Source organism: Diceros bicornis, chromosome 26 (assembly GCF_020826845.1).
Source record: "Diceros bicornis minor isolate mBicDic1 chromosome 26, mDicBic1.mat.cur, whole genome shotgun sequence".
Taxonomy (NCBI): domain Eukaryota; kingdom Metazoa; phylum Chordata; class Mammalia; order Perissodactyla; family Rhinocerotidae; genus Diceros; species Diceros bicornis.
Window position 1 is genome coordinate 10189673 of NC_080765.1, and position 24293 is coordinate 10213965.

At 49.3% G+C, this 24293-nt stretch overlaps 1 protein-coding gene across 1 annotated transcript in view; it reads right to left on the reverse strand.

Moving 5' to 3' along the window:
• Positions 1-21066, reverse strand: part of FOXK1 (forkhead box K1) — a 69499-nt gene extending 48433 nt beyond the window's left edge. The window contains 4 exon segments of the mRNA XM_058569380.1: positions 20516-20559; positions 20561-20825; positions 20827-20888; positions 20890-21066. Coding sequence (XP_058425363.1) covers positions 20516-20559; positions 20561-20825; positions 20827-20888; positions 20890-21066 — 548 coding nt within the window.
• Positions 21067-24293: the final 3227 nt, after the last annotated feature.

Consider the following 24293-nt stretch of genomic DNA (forward strand, 5'->3'; position numbering starts at 1 on the left):
CCTTGTTGGGGGACACGGTCCGAGTCCTGGGATAAGGCCCTTGTTGGGGGACAGGGTCTGAGTCCTGGGATAAGGCCCTTGTTGGGGGAAGGGTCCGAGCTCTGGGATAAGGCCCTTGTTGGGGGACACGGTCTGAGTCCTGGGATAAGGCCCTTGTTGGGGGACAGGGTCTGAGTCCTGGGATAAGGCCCTTGTTGGGGGACACGGTCTGAGTCCTGGGATAAGGCCCTTGTTGGGGGACAGGGTGAGAGTTCTGGGATCAGGCCCTTGTTGGGGGACAGGGTCCAAGTTCTGGGATAAGGCCCTTGTTGGGGGACAGGGTCCAAGTTCTGGGATAAGGCCCTTGTTGGGGGAAGGGTCCGAGCTCTGGGATAAGGCCCTTGTTGGGGGACAGGGTGAGAGTTCTGGGATCAGGCCCTTGTTGGGGGACAGGGTGAGAGTTCTGGGATCAGGCCCTTGTTGGGGGACAGGGTCCAAGTTCTGGGATAAGGCCCTTGTTGGGGGACAGGGTCCAAGTTCTGGGATAAGGCCCTTGTTGGGGGAAGGGTCCGAGCTCTGGGATAAGGCCCTTGTTGGGGGACAGGGTGAGAGTTCTGGGATCAGGCCCTTGTTGGGGGAAGGGTCCGAGCTCTGGGATAAGGCCCTTGTTGGGGGACAGGGTGAGAGTTCTGGGATATGGCCCTTGTTGGCATACTGGGCCCATGCTCACCAGATCAGGGGCCAGCAGCAGCAAGTCTGCCCAGGCCTGCCCAGAGACGTCCTACTCCACTGTGTGCTCGGTCAGCCTTTAATTCACCAACAAGTATTACGTGCTTGTTAACTGACTGGCCCTGTACAGGCCCCAAGAATAAAAATAAACGGCAGTTTATCCTAGAAGATAGGGCTTGTGACCTAGTCACAGAGGCAAATGAACACAGCAATGTGACTGATGCTGCAAAAGAGAAATAAAGATGATGAGGAGCCACAGCGAAGAGCTCCCCTGACCTGGTAAAACACAAGTGGGGAGAAAAGGTCTGCACAGGCCAGGAGGGCTGAGTGGGGGTTCTCCGGGAGACAGGGAGCAGGAATGGCACTCGGGGCCATGAAGAACATGAATAACACGCCAGGATGTGAGGACCTGGCTCGAGGGTTAACAGCCACCCAGTGCTGCTCCGGCTGCTTCCAGGAGTCAGTACCTTCCAGCAGCCTCTTTTCCAGAAGCAGCAGCTGACTGCCAGTCCTCCCCACAAACTCCCCAAGTGGGAGAAGCCCAGAGGAGCCGGGGCCACCGGTGCAGCCAGCACCCACGCCACAGGCTGGAGAGCCCACCGCCCCTGTCTGCCCCTGCAGCTGCCGCGGCTTCACCGCAGAAACATTCGGGAGAAAATTCTTTCTCAGGTGACAGCAAAGTAGAAGTTTACACTATTTGGGGCAAATTGCTGTATTTTGATCACACCAATTTGTTATACTTTCGTCACCTCTGTTCTGTTCTCATTCTGTCACATAAAATTCCATACTGAACCGAGAAAATTACTTTGGATATCTGAAGGTCAAATTAGATTTTGACCAGTTCAACCTTTGCCAAGGGAGTGGTTTTCTTCCGAGATCCACTCTGATTTATGTTCAGGTTAATCTCCCCCAAATTAGCAGCCGCTGATACAACAGCAGGCAGACCAGCGAGTCAGGAAGTATGGCCAGTTTCCTCAGGGAGGCTGGGGTAATCGCTGGCTGGCAAACGGATGATGTTTACAAAGCAACAGGGCTCATCTTAGAGCCTCCACGCCATCCCGGACGAAACCCAAAACTAAACACAGTGCAGCAGTCTCAGCTCCAAGCAGAATTTGAAAAGGCCTTTATTTGGCTTAAGACGCAGGCCCTTCCAAGAGCACATTCCTAACGATCGTGGAAAGCCCGAACAGCGCCTGGACCCGGGGAGACGCCTCATCCTTCCGATCAATCCTCACCGGCCACCAAGGGGGGGCCCTGTGCCCGGCGATCTCCTCCTCCACATTTATTCAGAACTGGGAGAATATGTGAAAAACTGAGCATCAATGGCAAAGTACGCTTTCACACACGTAAATGAGAAGAACATGTGGGTCGGGGACAAACAAACTGGAAAGACAGTGACCAAGCCTTCAAGCAAATTGCCAGAGGCGGAAGAAATCATTCCACGGCCTGCTCCTAAAGCCACTCGCCAGCTCCTGCAGCTTCCCATCGCTGAATATATTTAGTACTACACAGAAGAAATTATCCATCTGGGGAAACTGGGTCATAAAACAGATTAATAACACTGAATAATCGCGCAGGGAGAAGCCTGGTTTCAGCAGTGTCGGGTACACTAAACTAGTTTAATTGTTATGTAAATGGCATTCTCAATCCCATCAATTTATCCCTGATGGCCTATTCATCAGAACCGTTTTCTCTGAAATAAAAACTAGCCAGACACTCCTTCCCGGCACCCACCCTCCCCACACCGCCAGCCCCCGTGTCCGGAATTCCCAACAACTCCTGTCTCTCCGTCAGTGTTTGTGGGGCACCTGTCTCCACAGTGCCCACGTGCTTGATAAGAAATGGGGACACAGCATTACAGGACAGCAGGAAAAGGGAAAAACATCACTCTTCCCCTGAGCCTGGAAAGGTGTCCCTCCCACTTGCCACTGGGCTCTTGAGGGGTCACTGCCCGTGGGGTCTGCACCCGGGCTAACACGGTATCTCTCCCCCATCATGGACGAAGACAGGAAACCCTTGGGTTGTTCATTTTCACCAAGAAACCACAGTGGAGCTCCATGAAGGTGCAAAGTAGTAAGTTATTTCCCCGTGAGATTTTTTTCACAAGCTATTTGTTCAGTTTCTATAAAACTATTTGTGAACTCTGCAAAAAAACAAAAAAAACGAGCTGAGAACAGCGGGAAGTCTCTGTAAATCCCTGAGAGGGAGCTCCAGCCAGAAGAAGGGGAAGCGCAAACGAAAGGTGTCAGGACGGCCTCCAGGCAGGTGAAGGAAGGGTCCACCCTGACCATGGGCTCAACACTACTCGACCCACAGACATTTACAGCAAAGGAAGAACCCCTCCCGCACACACTCCAAAGCCTTCACCTTGTGGTAGTCTCTAACTAGGCGCATCAGGATCTCCTGTACTTGTCTCCACTCTGAAAACAATTGAGGAAAAACTAGAATCCACATTTTGCGTTTTGGTTACCAGGAGCATTATCTGATCCAGTCTGTAGGAATTCGGGTCTATGACGAAGACGGGTGGGGAGGCTCCTTCCTGATAAGACGGAGTCACAGGAACCACGCCAGGCAGCACGGGGCCACCACCACGTCTGAGGAGCCCGCTGTGACCCCTCCCTTCTGTGGGAGCCTTCAGCTGTCGGGGCCAGGGGGGTGAACTAACTCAGGATGCAAAGCGATCCTAACCTTCCTAACCTACCGGTTTAGACAGACATTAACATAAAAAAGGGCTGTAAAGTCCCTGACTGATGGGGTTCGGAGTGCTGGCAGTTGTGAACTCGAAAATATGCAGTTTCAGAAAAGTGCCTGCTAAGGCTTTTTAAAAAGAAACAGACGCAGGAAAACGCCCTGAGTGGTACCAGTGGTCGCCTCTGTTGGGGGAGCTACCGTGGCTTTCCCCCGTCCACACTTCCGTCTTTCCCCAGTTTTCCGTAAGCACGGACTGCAGATACAATGCCACAAAGCGTGCAGTAATAAAGCTTATATGGATATAGAACATAAAAGCTGAAAGGCACTGTTCTTTTTTGCCTTCTTTTAAAAACTGGCTCCTCAAAAAAGAAATGACACTGAAGAATTTGCCTTTTAAGAAAATTAGAGAATGCAGGCTGAAAAACTCCCAAGTGAGCTCTAGAATTCAAGACTTTTTCCTTTTTGCTAACTACCATACTGGTAATCTGGAAAACTGTGAAAAGAGTCATTTTGGACAGACAAGTTCTCCAAAGAGGTAATGATCAGCTCCTTTAAAAAGTTTCTGACTTTAGAATTTTTACCCACTTTTTTACAGTTATCTTGTTAAAAACATGTCGTACCGCCCTGGCTTCTTATAGATGACAGTGAACAAAATGAAATTACTATTCTGTAAATTGTAAATGCTGAAAGCTATGAGGAGCTATAATTTAAAAATTGATAAAATTATTGATTAGAAAAATTAAAAACGAACATGTGCATCAAATCCCCAAATGTCAGAGTTATAGTTCAAGCCCGTAGAGGTTAGAGGTACGTCAGAAGGTAGGAAGCTTGAAGAATTAATTATTCCCAAATATAATTAGAGTTCCGTGTACCTGTGCAGATGATACACATAAAAGACAAAAGCTGTGGGACCAGACAGCACAGGGAAATGAGGAGGCACAGACGCACGGGGATGAAGGGGTCAGGGCGCTCCTGGAGGAGCTGGCCTGCGGAGAGTCTGCAGAAAGATGGCCTGGGAAGGCACGGAGGCGTCCCGGGCAGCACTGACGATTCAAATGGTGATTAACTGAGTTCTGAGAACCTCCCCACCCATTTCACCTCTGGGTCAGCAAAGGTAGGGGAGGGGTGGTCAGGTTCTCTCCCTCCCAGGCCTCAGATCTGGAGAATGAATAGCACGCCTCCTAACATCAGAATCAAGCGTCCCTCCAGATGGATACAGCCAGCCCAGGGCACAAGGCCTGGAGAGGACGGGGCCCACAGGCAGGGCGCCGTGCACAGGGAACAGCCTGCAGGAAGGCCCTGAGGACACCCCCCCACCTCCTACACTCTGTCCACTTCCCCAGATGCGCTGGGTCTCCCTCTGCTACCTGCTCCCTTGTCCTCCTCCTTGCCCACAGCCACCCTCAGAGGCCCCTGCAAGTGTCACCCTTGGTGAAGTTCCTGAGACACCGCTCCTCTCCCACCCCCCAGGGCCACTGCTCCAGCCTTCATACTCCCCTTAGCCCTGCCACATCCTCCCGTCCCAGGGCCCTGGCGTGTGTCTGTCTGGCTCAGTAGACAGTGACCAGGGCCGAGGCTCTTGGCAGCTAGAGACAAATTCTTTGGGTTTTATTTGGAAATGGCGGGCCAGACCCCAGGTCTCACTGGTGTGAATGGAGTCGGCAGGGAGATGCTCAGCGTGCAAAGAGCTTACCATGCACTTCCAGGGCCACCCCATTAACAGTCTTAGGGAATCATTCCGGCTGCTTCTCTCTGCATTCCACAGGCCCAGCAAGTAGAAGAAAATGCAGACTAGACTGTGAGCTGAGGACAACCAAACGCTTCCGCCACTAATCCAGTCTTTCTGTGACACCTGGTCCATTCCACTGTGGTCTAGATCTTAGTTGATGAATTTCATGAAGCAACAGTCCCCCAGTCTGGGGCTTCCCCAGATCATGTAGTCTTAATACTGAAGCTTTTAGTTCTGCCACACAGAATAAAACACTTCTTCTTAATGATGTTCTGTCCCTGACTCCCAGGTGAATAAAACCCCCCCAAGTCTCGTGGGCTCCTTAAATTTTATGGCCACTTCCTTCCTTCCTGCACCAGGAGGTCAGGAAGAAAGCATATCAGGCGAGGACCCCGGGCCCCGCACCCTGGGCTGACCCCGACCCTGGAGAGGCGGCTCCTCTTGAGGGCTTCGCTGAGTTGTCCTTACACAGCTCTCCCCCGTGGTGCTCAGAGGCAGCCCATCACCCAGCGTACTGACTTAAGTCCTGAAGGACCTTCAGGACTATCGACCTCTTGCCACAGGCTCGGCGCAGCCCTCTGGTCCCCGTGCCCGAGCACGGCCCCCATGGTCCGTCTCACAGAGTGGCCAGGGCTGCTCCCGTCACTCCTCTCCTTCGAGCCTTCCAGGGCTCCCTCCACACAGGCGACCGACGCTGTCCCCTCATCTCTGGCTTCCTTCCCCTCCTCGCCTCAGAGCCACTGAACTCCCAAGTCCCACTGCTGGGAAGCCTCTCACTCATCGGCTCCTGCCTGTAATTTAGGTCGTAAAATATCACCTCCCTGGAAAGGCCCTCCCACCCACCTGTCTAAACGTCCTCCCGGCTGGTTTTCCTCATAGAGCCCTGCACTCTCCTGAAATCACACGGCACGTCTGCTCTCTGTGGTCCTGGTGTCTCGCCGAGGGATACTGTCCTGCTCCCCTCCACGCTCCCAGCCCCCACACACCTAACACGCAGCACTCACTCACTTGCCAATGAAGGTAAAAGCAGAGGCAATAGTAACTGACTGGATGCTGGCAGCATGGGCACGGGGAGTGAGGGTGACCTTTAGATTCCATCAGTTCCAGCATAGAGATGGCCAGGAGCTCAGGAGAGGCGGGCTGGAGACGAGCCCTTTGACAGGACAAGGAACCCAGAACCGACCTGGCCCCGGTGGGGCAGAGCAGCAGTGATGCTCAATCTGAGACCCAGAGGGAGCTCCTGACGGCCGGGCACGCACAGCTGCGCTGGAGGTCAGCAAGGCCACTCCAGGCACTGAAAGAAGCCATTTTGGTTAGAGCTACGAGAACAGGGACAGGTAGGCAAGGAGGGTGCAGAGCCGGGAAGGACTGAGGTCCAAATATTAGGGCTACGAGTAAACAGTCACAGTTATTTGTCAGATAGTATCATCCATGAGGCAATCTTTTGGAGAAGGGGAAAACACGCACAGTAAAATGAAAAGAGCGTGTGACACCATTTACGTAAATTAACCCCCCCACACACAAAAAAGCACACGTGTTATTCGTAGACATCTCTGCGTGCAGGAAAGTATGAGAGAGGACTGGAGCTAAATTCCTAAGGCTCCTGCTTCTGGAGAAGCGAGGGAAATGAGGTGGGAAGGGGAACAGAGGAGACCTCAGTGTCATCTGTAGCATGTTGTTAACAGATGACAAAATGGGCACAAGCGTCAATTCTTCGTGGGTACACAACTACATGTTAAATTATCCTCTGTACTTTCCTGTATTTTTTAAATGTCTTAAAATATATATGAATTATTTAATCAGTTCTGGGCTTCCATCTCCAATTCATAACTTTTCCTCTGCAGAACGTCCTGCGGCCCAGCTGGCGGCGGTCAGAACCCCGAGGTGATGGAACTGGCTGAACGCGAAGCCGGCCTGACATCACAGCCCTCTGCCCTGCTGATCTCTCTCAGGGCTCTGCCTAAGTTTTAGCCCGCTTGTGCACCCTACAAAGGTTATTCAAACTGATTCAAGGTAACCCGAGTTCATCTTTTCAAATCCCCTGTACTTTGAGCTCCCATCCTCTGGAGAAGCAGCTCAGGGAAACACAAGAAAAAAAACTCTACTGTTCTCTCTGATCACATACAACCTTAGGAGCCGGGAGGGGTCTTGGCGATGCCAAGCCTGTTCCGCAGCCAATGCCAGAATGCCATCAGTGACTGGGGCCTCTGCTGGGAGGCAGAGGGCGGGTCCACTCCACTGCCATCAGCTCGAGGCTCTGCAACGGTTCCCTACCAATGAATGAGATCTCACTTCCAACACCCAGATGCCTTGCAGAGCCAACAGTTCCCCTCCTACACGGTCACAGTGACAGCAGTGACGATGACGATGATTCGGGCATGTGGTGAGTGTTTCTATACGCCAGGCACTGAGGTGATACTCCTAACGTACCACTTTCAGTTCTCACAGTCACCCAGGAAGTGGGCAGTGTGCCCATTTTACAGATGAGGAACCCCACGCTGGAGGTTACTCACTTGCACAAGGGCAGCCAGCTAGGAGGTAACGAAGCCATCCATACCTTTTTTATAACCTCCCATCACTTTCTTCGGCCAGACTGTTTTCTGCATTCAGATCTCTCCTATTTGTTTGTTTATTCATTTTGCCAACAAGCATTTACGAGGCACCAACTATAGGCGAAGCACAGTGGTAGGTACTGGCGTTACAGCAGTGAACCAGAAAAGCACAGTCCTGTGCCCACAGCACTCAGAGTGTACCAGAGAAACAGAACTACAAACCACCACAGCAACAACGAGGCGACACCACGAACCCTGGGGCGCTGTAAGGGGCTGCCCCCGAGACTCGCCTCAGAAAGGCACCGGAAGGCCACCTTAAGAAAGTGGCTGTTAAGAAGCAAAGCCATTTTTACTCTAGAAGCAAGAATAGAGCCCATTATCCTTGCACTTATTCAATGTTATTCGGAGGTTCAGGCCAATCCAATAAGACAACAAAAAGAACTGAGATATAAACCAGTTGAAGAAAGAGACAAAATAATCATTATTTGCAGATGAAGATTATGACCTAGACAACCATACAAAAAGTGCGTTAAAGAACCATTACTAGAAATGACCAATGAGACTAGACACAAAATTAGTATTTTATTCCAGCACTGAGTCTCAACAATTACTTATTAATTACAAAAGGAAAAGCAATTACCACTTGGTGAAGGAGCCGGACGACATCTAAGACAGGTGATTCACGTGGACTCCGTCCAGAAGGACACCACAAGTCTGCATGTGACGCCAGGGGAAGGGCGCACGTCCCTTTCCCAGCTCCCAAAGATGCTTAACACGGATCTAACCAGAAAAATCTAAACTGAGAGACACCCAATAATGTAACCGTCCTGTTTTCTTTAAAAATGTCAAGGTCAATGAAGACAAAGGGCTGAGAAGCCGTTCCAGAGTCAGGAGACGGAGAGACAGCACAGCCGAATGCAAGGCTCCCTCCTGGACTGGACCCTGGGCAGGGGTGGAAATGCTACAAAGGACGCCACTGGGACAACTGACCAGACTGGAATATGGGCTGTGGATTAATAACATCATTGCAGCAATGTTAAATTTCCCGAACTTAATAACAAGACTGCGGTTATGGAAAATACCCTCTTTCTTAGGAAATATATATTGTCGCATTAAGGAAAAAAGGGGCACAATGTATATAACCCTCTCTCAGATAACATATAGCGAAATACTACAGCAAACTTGGCCAAATGTTAAAAATCGATGAACCTAGAGGATATATGGGAGTTATTTCTACTAGTCTTGCAACTTTTTTGGATGCTTGAAATTTTTTCAAGATACAAAATTTTAAAAATAAATTAGTATTGGGCGGCCTCGTGGCTTAGCAGTTAAGTGTACACGCTCTGCTGCTGGCGGCCTGGGTTCGGATCCCAGGCGCGCACCGATGCACCGCTTCTCTGGCCACGCTGAGGTCACGTCCCACATACAGCAACTAGATGGATGTGCAGCTATGACACTATCTACTGGGGCTTTGGGGGGAAAAAATAAATAAATAAAATCTTTAAAAACAATAAATAAATAAATTAGTATTATAAAGCCCATACCCCCACCCCAAAAGAAGAAAAGAAACACACGTGCACACACGCACGCGTACAAGTACACACATGCACGCACAGTCCACCTTTCCTACATGTAAGTCCTAACCCTTCAGAAAATAATAAGGGAAAAAAAGATCCCACTCATATTAACCGTCCCCAAACAAACACATAAAACACCCAGGATTAAACACAACAAGAAATAAAGGGGCTCTATATAAAAAAAACCGGTGACAGGAGGTGTTGATTAATCTCAGTAAAATGTATCGACAGGGAAGAAGGTCTATGATCTGGAGCAGGAGTGTGCACACTGTTTCCATAAAGGGCCAGACAGTAAATATTTTAGGTTTGCAGGCCACTTGATCTCGTCTCAATTAAGCAGCCATAAGCAGCTTGTAAACGAATGGGCGTGGCTGCGCTCCAGTAAAACTTTCATTTATAAAAACAGGAGCCTGGCAGGATCTGGCCCACAGGCTGTAGCTTGCTGCCCGGATCTAAATGTGGCCAAGACTGGCTAGCTGTTCACCAAAGTGTTTCCTCTTCTCCCTGGGCACACGGCCCTCCCTTGAGCGGCCCTGGACTGAGCTCTGGTCATTGGCACACGAGCAGAAGTGAGATATGCCTGGCCCATCGACACTCCCCGACACGACCCTCCCGCAGACACCCTGATCAGACACCACTGCAGCCTGGAGAGCCAAGCTGGGACGGTGGGGTCACCAGATGGGGCCAGCCTGGGTCCCTGTATTACCACTTGAGGGCGGTGTTTTCTGACCACTGATCAGAAACACCTATTTTGGATGTCCTGTGAGCAAGATGGTGGAATTCACCTCTTACAACAGTCAGCAGGCTACAGAAGATTATGTCTATCAATAAATATTCACTCAACAGATGTTTAGTGTCTTCCAAGAGCCAAGCACTATGCTGGCACCAAGAACATAACGTGCAAGGAACTCAGCACGGCTCCCAGGGAACTTACCGACACTGATCAACACTCACGCGGTGTAAGGACCGACGGTACTGATCAGCGCCACCTGGGATGAATGGTGGCCGTGCAGACGGCAGCCACACGCAACATGCACACATTTGTTTATAAAGGAATTACACACTCTGCAAGGATATAAACCCAAATATTACTATTAAGGAGCTGGACTCACACGTAATCCACCGATAACCAATATTCACAGTAAACCCCGGGCTGCAAAGGGCTGCAGAGATTTTTTTTTTTTTTTAATTTCCCCCTAAACCAGCAAATTTCTCTCTCCTCTTTATCTGCTATCCACAGGAATCATCTCTCAGATCCCTTTACTTTTCCCTCTGGCCTCAAGAACGAGGGTAATAAAGGGAAAAAGGAAGCTGCTCATTCTAGGGTGGTAGAAAGTGAAGAGAATTACCAACCTACTCAGCAACAAGGCGTTTCAAGAACAGTCTTTAAGAAAGGGTATGGCTGGCGGGTTCCTCACCTCACACCGTATGACCACAGACAACTTTATTTAGTGGGTCTGCCTGAGTCCCACAGCCTACACCAGACTGGCCTGGTCTCTTTGACCTCGAAGCATAATGCAAAAGAAAATACTTGTGCCTTCGAGGTGAATGGGGTAAACTGAGGTGGTGGGACACTCAGGAGCCTGGGGACACACAGACCTGCAACCTCCTGAAGGACACCAGCGGCAGCAACACACGTGGCTGTTTAAACCTAAATTCATGGAAAAACTAAGCAAAATTAAAAATTCAGTTCTTCAGAAACACAGCCACATTTCAAATGCTCAAAAGCCACACAAGCCTAGTACTACCGTCCCGGACAGCACAGATAGCCAGTATTTCTGCCACTGGATAATGTTCTAGACTCTCTCTGACATCCTTGGTTGGCTAACCCAAGAGTTACCAGGCCTGGAAAATCTGTTCACACCATAATTTACGAAGAAAAATACAATTGCTAAGAAAGCTGAATATTTGTCGAGTCTTCCTGCAGCAGTAGCCGAGCGAGGGCTGTACATGTGCCCGGTTAATGTGAAATCCAACCACAGGGAGGGGGACTCTCTGAGGGGAGAGATGTTTTCCTCGGCTGTGATGAGTCACTGTTCCCAGCCTCAGGGATATACCTGCCAAGCAGACAGGATATTTATGTCCCCAAGGGTAGAAGTGGAGGAACACAAACTTCTACTGTGCAGTTTTCCTTTTATGTCACTTCTTGGCCTCCAACCTGGCTGCTCTGTCATCAGTATCTTCAGATTTCATTTTAACACTCTTTCAAAATCAGCTCCAAAGAGTTACCAGTACAAATGATTTTTTACTGACTACATGTCCAGCCACAGAGCCCTGGTAGCAGGGCTCTGCAGCCCAGGAGGTTCCTTAATTTCATCAGTAAACTGTATCCAAACCACACAATAGGAGCGAGTATTTCTGGGAAGGTTTTCCATGGACAACTGGTCCCCCCACCTCGTGTGTTTATCTGAGCTTGAATTACGCATGGCTCACGAGTACTAGCCAGGAGTCGACTCCAGCTGACGTCCTCCCTGCAGCTCACGACGCAATGGATGGCTGTGGATCCACCATCACAGCACAGTCACCACATCAGATCAACACGGCCATCTTACACAAAGATCTGGCACCAAGTCCAACTGTAAGCTACAAAATTATTTTTTGAGTCCTATATGCTACCCCCAAAACCCAGAATACCCATGAAATAGAGCAATGCAAGTCTGTGCGAGGGGGTGGGGGCGTCCGAGCATGTCTGAGCTTACAACTGTCCATTTGGAAAAACAGTAAGTACCTTTGTTTCTGTGATACAAATCTAAAAGAGCAAAGCTCTTTCAGAATAGTCAGAAGATTGCTTTTACCCTCTGTGTCACCCTGACTTACTATGAGGAGGGAAGAAAGAGAGAAAGATATCCACTGAGAAAAGTATCATATTGGGGAGGGAGAGAAGGAACGTTCATGTTTATCAAAAGCAGCATGTTTTTAGAAGTGTGCTTAGAAAGGTTCCACGAAAAATCCCGAACAAGGCCTATTTCCATAAAAGCACGTTTTGTCCCTGACATCTCTTGAGGACTCACACGGTTCTACTTCCAGCCCCTTCTCCATGCCCCCCCCCCACACTCTGCCTTTGCCCTAGTGGCCCCACACCTGAGGCTGAAGAAACACAGCAGGGGCATCATCCGGGGACCAGCTGGGAAGAGTGAAAGGCCCAGACGCCCTATCTGGTTATGGGAAAGTAACAAATAATTGATGGCTCCATCTGAAATAATCAGGAACTGACTATACATACAAAAAAATACCAAATTTAAACCAAATTATGTCACAAGATGCTAATAAGGTCAATGACTAAATTATATGACTTTTTTATTTCTACAAAAATATATTGCCATTCAACTTTTAAAGCAAATTTAGGGCCGGCCCCGTGGCTTAGCGGTTAAGTGCGTGCGCTCCGCTGCTGGCGGCCCGGGTTCGGATCTCTGGCGCGCACCGATGCACAGCTTCTCCGGCCATGCTGTGGCCGCGTCCCACATGCAGCAACTAGAAGGATGTGCAACTATGACATACAACTATCTACTGGGGCTTTGGGGGAAAAATAAATAAAATTATTAAAAAAATAAATAAATAAAGCAAATTTAAAAATTAAACTACACCAAAAAGCCTGATCCTTCCAAAGATTTCTGTTTTCAAAAATATGAATTGTTGGGCTCAAGGGGATCAAATTTAACTACCAACTGAACTTACAGATAAAATATACTTTTTTTTGTATAAGACATATCGACATTACGAGAGCTGCATAATTCAGTCAATATTTTCCTCAATGATCAATGCAGGAGGTTACAAAATCATGCACTGACAAATGCAAGACAGAGCAAAGGATTTTAATGTAACAGCACAAAAGTCCACAAGTTTCAGATTCCACATTGCAATTAACCTTTAAGAAACTACCACCTGTCAACTTTTGGTAAGTATCAAAGAACAACATCCCCAATTATCTGAAAGGCCGCTAACATACCCCTCCCTTTCCAGCTACACATCTGTGTGAGGCTGGATTTTCTTCATATATAGCACTTAACAGAAACAATGGGTCACAACAGACTGAAGGCAGAAGCAGCTATGAGATTCCAGCTGTCTCCTATTAAGCCAGAAATTAACAATTTTTATAAAAAATGAATACCCCTTGGGGCTGGCCCGGTGGCACAAGCGGTTAAGTGAGTGTGCTCCGCTTCGGCGGCCCGGGGTTCGCAGGCTCGGATCCCAGGCGCGCACCGACGCACCACTTGTTAACCCATGCTGTGGCGGCGTCCCATATAAAGTAGAGGAAGATGGGCACAGATGTTAGCTCAGGGCCAATCTTCCTCAAGAAAAAAGGGGAGGATTGGCACGAGATGTTAGCTCAGGGCTAGACCTCCTCACACACACACACAAAAAATGAATACCCTTATTCTAGTTTTTTGTGGGGAGAATAGTTATTTTTTTTTTTATTTTTTTTTTTAAGATTTTATTTATTCATTTCTTTCCCCCCAAAGCTACCCCAGTAGATAGTTGTATGTCATAGGTTCACATCCTTCCAGTTGCTGTACGTGGGACTCGGCCTCGGGTTGGTCGGAGAAGTGGTGCCCTGGGGCGCGCCCGGGATCCGAACCCGGGCCGCCAGCATCAGAGCGCGTGCACTTAACCGCTAAGCCACGGAGCCGGCCCTTATTTTTTCATTTTAAAAAGTTTCATTTCAAAAAGTTATTTTTGAAATAGGTTTATTATTACTATTTTTGAGTAGATTAACATACACATTTTAATTTCTCAGTTCTAATTTCTAACATGGTAAGCATAACAGACAAATCCCACATAAACAAAAGCTCTCTGGGGTCCCCAGTAATGTGGCAGGGTGTAAAAGTGCTCTTGGACTGAAAATCTTGAGAACTGCTGCAATAAACAAATGTATGGGATGCCCAGAGGCATCTCTGCCCAAAGGGAACCGTGTACCTTGAAACGTAGGGTGGCAGGTTCGGGGAAGACTTTCAGAAACACTGGGGCCTCTGCTAAGGGACAAGGCCTGGCCCTGAGGGCACTGGGCAGCCACTGCGGTTTCGAGCAGGGTGCAACGTGGTCAGAGCTCAGCTCTACATACACATGTCAGGAAGAACGAGTGCCCTCGGAGGAAACAAACGGAAGATAAGTCTGTGCCTTTCTCCTTCTCGACGTGGTTAAACATGTTACAGATGACTAAGGGCAAAAAGTTTCTCTGTAATCAAATCATGTATAAAATATCCGTCTCCATTCTGTGTGTCTACTGGAAATTATTCTTGGGAGAGAAAAGCCACACATTTGCAAGCAGCTCAAGATTTAACGCTAGAACTGTTACGTCTAAGTAAAGTAAGGGCACGCTAGCCCATCCTCATCACATCCAAAGAAAGCCCACATTGTCAACATTCTAGAAGTGGGTGGAGTGAGGCCTGAGGGCTGTAGCCAGGGACCAGTCCTCAGTAAACTGGCTGGGTCACACTGCTCTCACAGCCCCTGTCCAGACTTCTGGACAACACACAGCACGCCTCCCTGGTTCCCTGTACACAGTCACAAAATATGTTCACATACAGATTCCACTTTTCTTTCTTTTTAACCAATCAGCAACATTTTACCAGAAAACAAGAAACTCGTGAAAAGTGATGGCAGCAATGAAAATTAACTAGGAAATCTCCTAACAAGTCACAACGGAGGGTCTACTTCCAAGAAATCAAAGTAAAAGCATTTTATATAATCTTCTCATTCTAATATGAAATGTTTTAAATGGAGGATAATTATGGAAACAAGGCATTGCTGTAATTCGAGTTGTCATTAATTTAGCAAGTTTATCCCCTGACATTCACAAGATGCAAAAACAGCAAGTAGTAAATGACTGTATCTCCAAGCAAATGCCTTCATTCATTTCAGCACAAAATTTTAAACATAGCTGCGTCTTTGTCAAAAGTATTAACTATGAACACCATTAAAACTTGACATAACACACTTCAGCACCAGTCTTATTCCTCAGCAATGACAAAGGCTTACATAAATTTATTATAAATTCAATTCAACACATACTACATGATAAATAACATCCTTCTCATAGACTGATTTTAAAATACTATATAAGTTTTCTTATATGGGTGATAAGCCCAAAAAACTCAACGTGAACTAAACTACTAGTAAGTGGCACTATTTTTATTAACATAGATTCAAAGTACTAGTTCCCAATTTGCTACACTCTCAAAAACCTTTTTAAAGTAAGTTTTCAACAAGATGACAGTCTAACTTTGAACAAATATATGTAATACACAACTGCCAACCAGCAAGAAATCCAGAGTAAAGCATTTATTTAGAGAAGATACCACATTCTGTATTTTGACCGTACTCTCCACATACAGCACGACTGAATCTAAAGCTTCATTTCCTTCCACTAAATGCTCCCTCCTTCCCATCTCCCAGCTTCATTCCATAGCAGTTACCATTCCTCCAGCTTCACATTCAAACCATCTCCTCTAACCAAACAATCACCAAATCGGAACATTCCTTCCTTCAGAAGATCTGTCAGCTCCATCTCTTCCTCTCTAGTCCCAGGGCCGCCTCATCTACGTCTGAAGGAGTCAGGCCTGAGTGACCCTTTCCTACGTGGTTTCCAGGGCCCTTCAGCTCTGCACACATCCCAACAGACCGCCCTCCTCTCTAATCACAGCTCCTCTCTCCAAGTGGGTCAGAGCCAGCACAACCTCAGTTTTCACATATTCCAGTTTGGGCCACTAAAAACAGACTGATCTGACACCCTCTCTTGTCCCCAGTGCAAACAGAGCTCAGCACACACGCCCACTCCTGGACCAACCACCCACAACCAAGGCATCGGGTCACATAAGGACCTTGCAGCTCCTACGGGACTGGGGAGGCGTGGTGACAAGGGTGAGGGAGAAAAGGAACCAGTCACTGTTTTCCAGGAATGCCTGGGAGCAAGGCATTCACCAAATACCTGCTGTCTTCACTAAGCCTAGGGCATTTTCCAACTAATTTCAAAATAATTTCAATCTGATAACTACTGGTATGATGGTTAGTAACCAATTTGATATTCTTCAAGTGACCAGTCGGAATAGCAATAAGAAACTATGTTCTGTATTTTTTCACAGGGCCTAAAACAACTATTTATGTAGTAAGATGCTTTGGTGGTTACAATTAATTACGTTGTATCACAGTACATGTGCAGAAGCTGTGATCCGTAACACATGCCATTCACAGTATTTCTTTCAGAGAGTAGAGTGCGTCAGCAGGGCGAAGTACGCACGCTGGCAACCAAAATGAAGGGCAATGGTACAGGTGATGATAAATTCACGGAGCTAGGCAATGACCGAAAAGCGGCTAAGGGAGACAGACAATGTCTATGCTTCCTGACAGACACATGCACCACTGCCTCGGAGGCAGTCGGCAAAAAACATCAAACCTGAGTCTGATCAGATCTCTAGGTCCAAAAACCAATGTACTGGAATGACAGGGGAGAGGACACACTAAATGGACACCACAAGAACCCAATCTGTAAAAGCAGACCGTGGCAAACTGCCCAGGACAAATGACCCGGTTCTTCGGCGAGGAAAAAAAGAGAGTGAAACGACCCTATCAAAACGAGATTATAAGAGATGTGAGAGATACAGCAACCAATCACAATTCTGGACCTCATTTGGTTCCTGATTCAAATAAACACAATGTAAGAAAAGAAAAAATTCATGAGACAGTAAGGGAAATCTGAGCAGTGATGGCGTGTTTGATGATGAGAAAAAATTATTATTAATTTTTAAGGTGTGATAATGACATTGTGGTTAGGTTTTTTAAAAAAGAATCTTTATCTTTTATTGAAGTATTTACAGACAAAATATGACATTTGTGATTCGCTTCCAAATAACTGGGGGCAAGGGGAAGATGAGCAAGCACGGAGATAAAACGAGCTTGGCACAAGACGATAATTTTGAGGCTGGGGCAAGAGGACGTGGAAGTTCTTGAAACTTTCTGTAATAAAAAGTGTTCAAAAAAAAGGAGCCATGCTTATCGCAGAAAATTTGGAAAACAAAGAAAAGTAAAAAGAATCCCATAAATCTTACCACTCACAGAAGCTACAACAAACGGAAGTCTCGTTTTTACCACAATTATTCAAGTAGTCCGTATTTATTATAAAAGTGTTAGAAAGGTCGAGAAAAGAGGGAAGAGCAGGTAAGGGTCTGTGTATGGGTCTTTTTAGTTCACAAACAACATCTAATTCAAATTCCAAATTGGATGGTACGAAGAACTACAGTCACACACACAAACCACACCCGCCCACACAACCCGGGAAGGCTGTCCACACCACCCCACGCACGCTGACCGTCCACCTCGGGAAACCAGGCCAAGTCAATGACACAGCTTTTGCCCCATGCGTGCTGCAAATTCATTTAGTCACTGATTTGATCCCTCAACGAACACAACTCAGTGTGTGCACCTAATGCCAGCCAGTTCCTACGCCGTGCAGTCTATGGGGGGAACGCAGGGGGAATCACAACCGTGTGCGCTTCCCTCCGTTCGGGAGGGAGCCATCGCTGGACTTGCAAGCACAGTGTGAGCACGTGGTAGTATATCAAGATCGGCTCTAACCAAGGTCCCAAGGAATTGTTTTTCTACCAATGCTTTAAACACGTTGCAGTTTTGGGAAACCATACCGGTATGAACAAATGGGGGTAAATTCTGATATTCCTCTTGACCACGTGCCTTCCGGAGTGGGACAGAAAAAGGAGGAATGACACAGTGGAGCTGGGAGGGTCTGTGAGGCACATGCGAATGCCACTCGAGGTGGAAGTCCTGTGTAGGGAGGGGTGGTGCATGCCACCACCACGCAAAGAAAAAGCTCCAAGTCACACGTAACTGCCGTCCACTAAATCCAAGCATGGTCGAGTCAACAACATTCCAATACAAGAAGAATTTCAAATTTACTGTAAAGTAATTCATAATTTCAAGTATTAATGGCAAAACCGCATACCAAAGCTGGAGAGGAAATAGATGATAATTACTGCCATTCTTTGAAAGTCATGAATTTCTTGTTTTGGAAAAAATGTACACATTCAACTTCCTTGCTCTGAATTCATTAAAATTTCTTGATTACTTGCAACGTGATAGGCCAAAGAACCTGGACCTAACTCTAAACAGAAGTTTACAACAGCCCATTGCATATATGTGATGACTTAGGTTTCTAAGTTTTCCAAAATAAAAAACAACATAAAACTGCTCAACATATTTGTCAACAGGCTCTGTCAGTTTTCAGAAGCAAACAGCCTTGCCCTAGGAGAGCAGACACAGACATCCACTCAGCGTTTCTCCTTCTGCATGTCTGTTCTGCTCTTGTAAACTTCACAGCACCTCCTACGTGGATACGCTCAGAAGCACAGCTGAAGCCAGTGGGGCAGACAGGCACAGGGTGGGCAGAGCACCAGGCCAGAGGGCGGTCAAAGGTTAGGCTGCCAGCTACAAGCCCAAGCTCCGAGATGCACGCACTCACAAGGCAAGCTCCTTGGGCGCCGACCTACAGGCATCATGAACACCAATGCCATTTTATAAACAATAGGTTTGGTACTCGCCTATTTAGCAGATGATCTGACGACTCTGAGGGCTGAGATTTCTTCCCCTGAGTTAGAGAAAATCCTAGTGCATTCAAGATACAGAAAGCAGCTCCTGGTCAGGAGAGCACCTATTCTCAGGAACTCTGAGAACGAGACTGCTTCAAGAAAGCACTTACAGAATCTGCACTACATACAACGGCACAGAGCAAGCACAGACCTTTAAGAGCCACAGGGCAGGGAGGGGAAGGAGCTGTTTACCTATCACTTTCTCACAAGAAGAGTGACTGGCCCTGAAATGCATTTAATGGGCCAGAATGGAGAGAGTGGGTAGGCTACGGAAAAGATACCACAGAGTAATAACAACCAAGAGTTAGAACAACTTTGTTATTCACCAGGTCCTGATTTTACCGAAATACATAGCTTTCATGTTTGGGAAGTCAAGATATACTCTCCCTTTCACGCCCTAAGCAGGCGTGAGTCATTGTTGATGTTGCATTTGAAAACTATTCAATACAGTATTTACAACCAACATGCCAAGGCCCTAGAAAGGGAAGAAGTTTACAGAAACAAGCTTTGGGCCCTGGGAATTACCCCAGCAAAAATTCCCTGGACTCAGGGCGCTTATAAAAGAGGGAGTAATTAGACAGAGACAACTCTGGACCACGAGGCACACTGGAGAAAGATGAACACTAGCGAGGAGTTAAAGCAATTACTACGTAGAAAAAGAAAGTGTCTAAAGAGGAAATGAGTAATTAAATAGGCCTTCTGCGGATCTACAGATCTTGAGAAAGCAAGGATCTCCGGGGGCAGAGCAGATGAGGGAGAGAAGTGTACGTGGACACCGGAAGAGAGAGGAAAGCGAGCGAAGACCAGAAGGAATACCGAGATGTTGCCAAAGCACATTGGGGCATCATGGGGCCCTGCGACCTGGGTCCGCCTTTTCCAGGCCCTGGCCTCCACGCCCTGATGCGTCCCCTTCCTGCCCAAGAACTCTGAGCTCTGAGTGCCCCCAGTGCTGGGTGCCACCGCCCCATCCAGGAACCCTAACTGGGCTCCGAACGCCCCCGAGTGCTGGGTACTACTGCCCCATCCCAGGAGCAGGCAGGCTCCTGACCTGCGTCTTCAGACACACCGAGAAGAGGGCACTTCCTGTCCTGTCCACTGCCCCCAGGATGGGAATGTCCCCCTCCCTGCCCATATCGCTGCCTGTTCAGATCTGGCCCGAAGTGCCCGGGGCTCGGGCCAGGAGGGGGGTGGGGGGACGGACTGGCTCTGCCCCCGGGAACCCCGCACCCCCCTGAGCGACACCGCCTGATACAACCCTTTTCGGGAATACGTGCGGGTACAAGGGCGACCCTCAGGGTCCAGGCCAGGCGGGGGCAGAGGCGGCTCTCGGGGCTACCGAGCCAGGCCGAATAGGGGGGCAAAGGCGACCCCGGGCCAAAGTGGGGGGAGAGACATAGGGCGACCCTCGGGTCCCAGGCTAGACGGGGAATCAGGGGAGTCCTCGGGGCCCCTGGGATCGGGGGCGTCCCCGGTGTCGGGCGGGGAGGGGTCGTGGGTGAGCCCAGGGATTGGGCTGGGGGGGATGGAGGTGACCCGGGGGTCGGGGCGTCCCCGGGGGTCGGGGCGGGGGGATGGTGGAGGTGACCCGGGCTCCAGGCGAGGGTCGGGGGCAGGGGGGTAGAGGTGACCCGGGGTCCGGGCCGGGGACGCGGGCGGCGCACTCACTGTTTGGGCAGCTGCAGGGGGGGCGCGCCGCGCCGCTGGAAGGCCACCGTCGACGAAGACGCCGTTCTTGCCGAGGCAGCGCAGGTAGAAGTGCGGCTCCTGGAAGCTGAGCTGCAGGTGGCGCCGCGAGATGAAGCTCGACAGACCCATGCTCAGGTCCACCGAGCCCTGCGACGAGTTGCGGCCGATGGTGACGCTCGGCTGCCGCATGAGGAACTCGAACTCGCGGCCCTCGAGGCGCGCCAGCGCGGGCCCGGGGCTCCGGCGCACCGAGGCGGCCGCCGCGGCCACCAGGGCCTCGCCCGCCGCGCCCCCCCGCGCCCCCTGCGGTCGCGCCCCCCGAGGCGGCGCCGGGCGGCGGCGGCGGCGGCGGGCGGGGGCTGGGCGGGCGGCGGCGGGGACGGGGGCGGCGGGGCGCGGGCGCGGGGGGCGGCGGGCGCGGCGGGCGGGAAGGCGGCGGCGGCGGCGGCGGCGCACAGCACCGGGCTGCAGGGCGCCGAGCGCAGCGCCAGCAGGGCGCGGGCGCCGCTGTCCTCGCCGACTTCGGCCATGTTCGCGCAGCTCCGAGCGGCCTCCGGCGGCGGCGCGGCGCGGGGGGCGGGGCTCCGCGGCCCGGCGGGCGCGGCATCCCGGGCCGGATCGCGGCGGCGGAGCGGAGCGGGGCGGGGCGGACCCGCGCGCAGACCGCAGGGCGCGCGCCCCGCCCACCGGCGCCCGTTGGGGCGGGGCCGGGGGCGCGCACCGAGCGGGCCGGGGGCGGCGGGGGCTGCGCTCCCCCCCGCCTCGTCCTGCCCCGGGCTAGGCCCCCCGCTCGCTGTCCTTTCCTCCCTCCTGGGGCGACGGGGGTGGGGAACGCCCAGTGTCTAACTGGAAAGTTTTGATCCTGGGTCCCTGGAGAAAGGGACAAATGACCTCAGCAGTCTCCTGGGTCTGAGTCGCTCCATCCGCCCACCCTAAAGTGCGATCATACTTAAGCACCAAAATTAAGGGTTTCCATACTTCTTGAACTGAAGATCAAGTTTGTGTAAGGATGCTTGCGATCCCCCCGCGTTCCTTGGAGTCATCCATTCACTCAACAAATGGCTAGATCAAATATCCTGGGACCCATGCTAGACACCGGCCAAAGTAAAGCAGACCGCCTGCTCTTTAAGCCCCTCACAGTCTAATCAGGGGAGGCAGATGTCCGGAGAGAGATCTTAGCTGAAAACATGGACTTGGCCAATTTGGGGATCATTCAGATTCCTTTAGAATTTCAGTTATCCTGGCCATGCCTTCCTAATTCAGCCACGTCCCCTGAAAAAGGGGGGCAGTGTTTCCACATTTGCGTCATTTAGTAATGATTGATCGTGAGAAAATAGACCTAGCTCCTCCCTGGTGGAGCGTACAGTCTGGTGGGGATGCGGACGTGAGTCAAGAGCACACACTAATAAATATAAAATGACCCCTGTGGTAAGTCCGGAGAGGCAGTGGTGGTGGTGACCTGTGAGTATGTAGGCAGATGTGGCCGCCTAGGGTGGGAAGCTTGTCTGCTTACCCACGCTCCAGCCTGGGGCTGCAATAGATATTAACGCAGTCATCACATGAGTGACTATTTAGGTACAGAGATAAGTGTTTGAGGGGCAAGTAACACAATTTTATGAGAAACTATAACAAGACAACCTACTTGACAGAGGGAAGGGGACAGTAAAAACGGAGTCAGGGATCTCTTCCCTAAAGAATGACACTTGAACTGAAGTCCAAGGATGATTAGGGGAGGGGCTGGGAATGCCGGGGAGGGCATTCCAGCCAAGGAACAGCATGTGCTAAGGAAAGGGGCATGGTGCCTTCAAGGGGTTGACGGTCAGTCACTGTGGGTGGAAGAAAGAGTGACCACTCAGCTGAACCAGATTAGGCTAAAGAGGAAGGGGGCCATGTCAGGTCATATAAGGATTTGGGTTGATCTCAGGAGCCGTGGAAACCACTAAGAGGTTTTAGGCAGACCCACATATTTGAGAGAATATGTGGCTGTCATGTGCAGCCTGAATCCGAAAGGGGTCAGTGACTGTGGGAGGCTAGTTAGGAAGCTAGTAGACCAGGCAAGAGAGGTTGAAGGAGGGAGATAGAGAGAAGTTGGGGGAGTCAAGCAGTATTTATCTCATACAAAGACACTTATATAGACACGGGTGGTGAGAATGTAAAATGGTGCAGGTGCTCTGGAAAACAGTATGGCAGTTCCTCAAAAAATTAAACATAAGACGACCATATGATCCAGCCATTCCACTTCTAGGTATAAACCCAAAAGAATCGAAAGCATGGTCTTGAAGAGATATTTGCACACCCATGTTCATAGAGCATTACTCACAGTAGTCAAAAGCTGGAAGCAAGCCAAAGGTCCATGGATACTTTGTATAGAGATCCAGTGGAATAGTATTCAGCCTTAAAAGGAAGGAAATTCTGACACATGCTGCAGCAAAGGGATGAACCTTGAGAACATTATGCTAAGTGAAATCAGCTGGTCATAAAAAGACAAATACTGTATGATTCCACTTCTATAAGGTCCCTAGAGTATTCAAGTTCACAGAGACAGAAGGTAGAAGGGTGGTGGCCAGGAGCAGGGGGGAGGGGCGGAGAATGGAGTTGTCGTTAATGGGGACAGAGTTTCGGTTTGGGAAGATGAAAAAGTTTTAGAGATGGATGGTGGTGATGGTTGCACAATAATGTGAATGTACTTAACGCTACTGAGCTCTACACTTAAAATGGTTAAGATGGCACATTTTGTGTGATGTGTATTTTACCACAATTTTTCTTAAAAGAGATAGGGATTTATGTACAACATCCAAAGTTCTTTCCTCTGGTTCATCTGAGGTGACTTCTCACTTTTTAATGTCTGTTTGATGACAAGAGGTACATACGTGCTTCCAGGCCCCTCAGGCTTAACTTAACATTAAATGTAAAGACTTATGCACAATCTGACAGGTCTAGATGATTCTTTTCCTGAGGAGCAAGAACCTGTAAGATAATAATGCCAGGAGTGCACAGGGTGACTCACGGTGACCTTGCCCAGCCTAGACACTCATTTAATCCTTTGCAATTCCTTTCTCCTTCAACAGCAGCCACTGGATAGATCGACAGCTTCAACAGAGAGGGCAGGCAAAGGGCCAATAAAAAGCCATTCAAGAATCACAATAGGAGAAACTGAATTCTCTCACTCTCTCCAGGTCTGGAGGTTCACACTAAAGCTGTTTTTCAAAGCATTCACTCAAAAAAGGAAAAATGAAAAGCTTGCAAGGGAGAATCTGGTCAACCTTTGGGAGCCCACGACACCCAGGCCCTTACCTTGATAGAAGCCTCTGGAGCTGGTCGCAGAAACAAAAAAGAACAGAACTAACTCCAAGGCACTAAGCTATTGACAAGAAAAGTACACTGTCTTGGGAGGTGACAATTAAGGCCATGTTAAAAACAGGCAATGAAATATCTGGAGAAACAATGCATTAACAACAAAAAAGACGGGCCTGCCCGGTTGCGTAGTGGTTAAGTTAATGCACTCCGCTGTGGCAGCCCGGGGTTCACAGGTTCGAATCCCTGGCGCAGCCCTACACACCACTCATCAAGCCATGCTGTGGCAGCACCCCATATACAAAATAGAGGAAGATGCACAAAGATGTTAGCTCAGGGCTGATCTTCCTCATCAAAAAAAAAAAAAAAAAAACATGTGAACAGATCCTTCACCAAAGAAGATATAGGATGACACATGAGCACATGAAAAGATGCTCAATGTCATTAATTTTTAGGGAGCAAA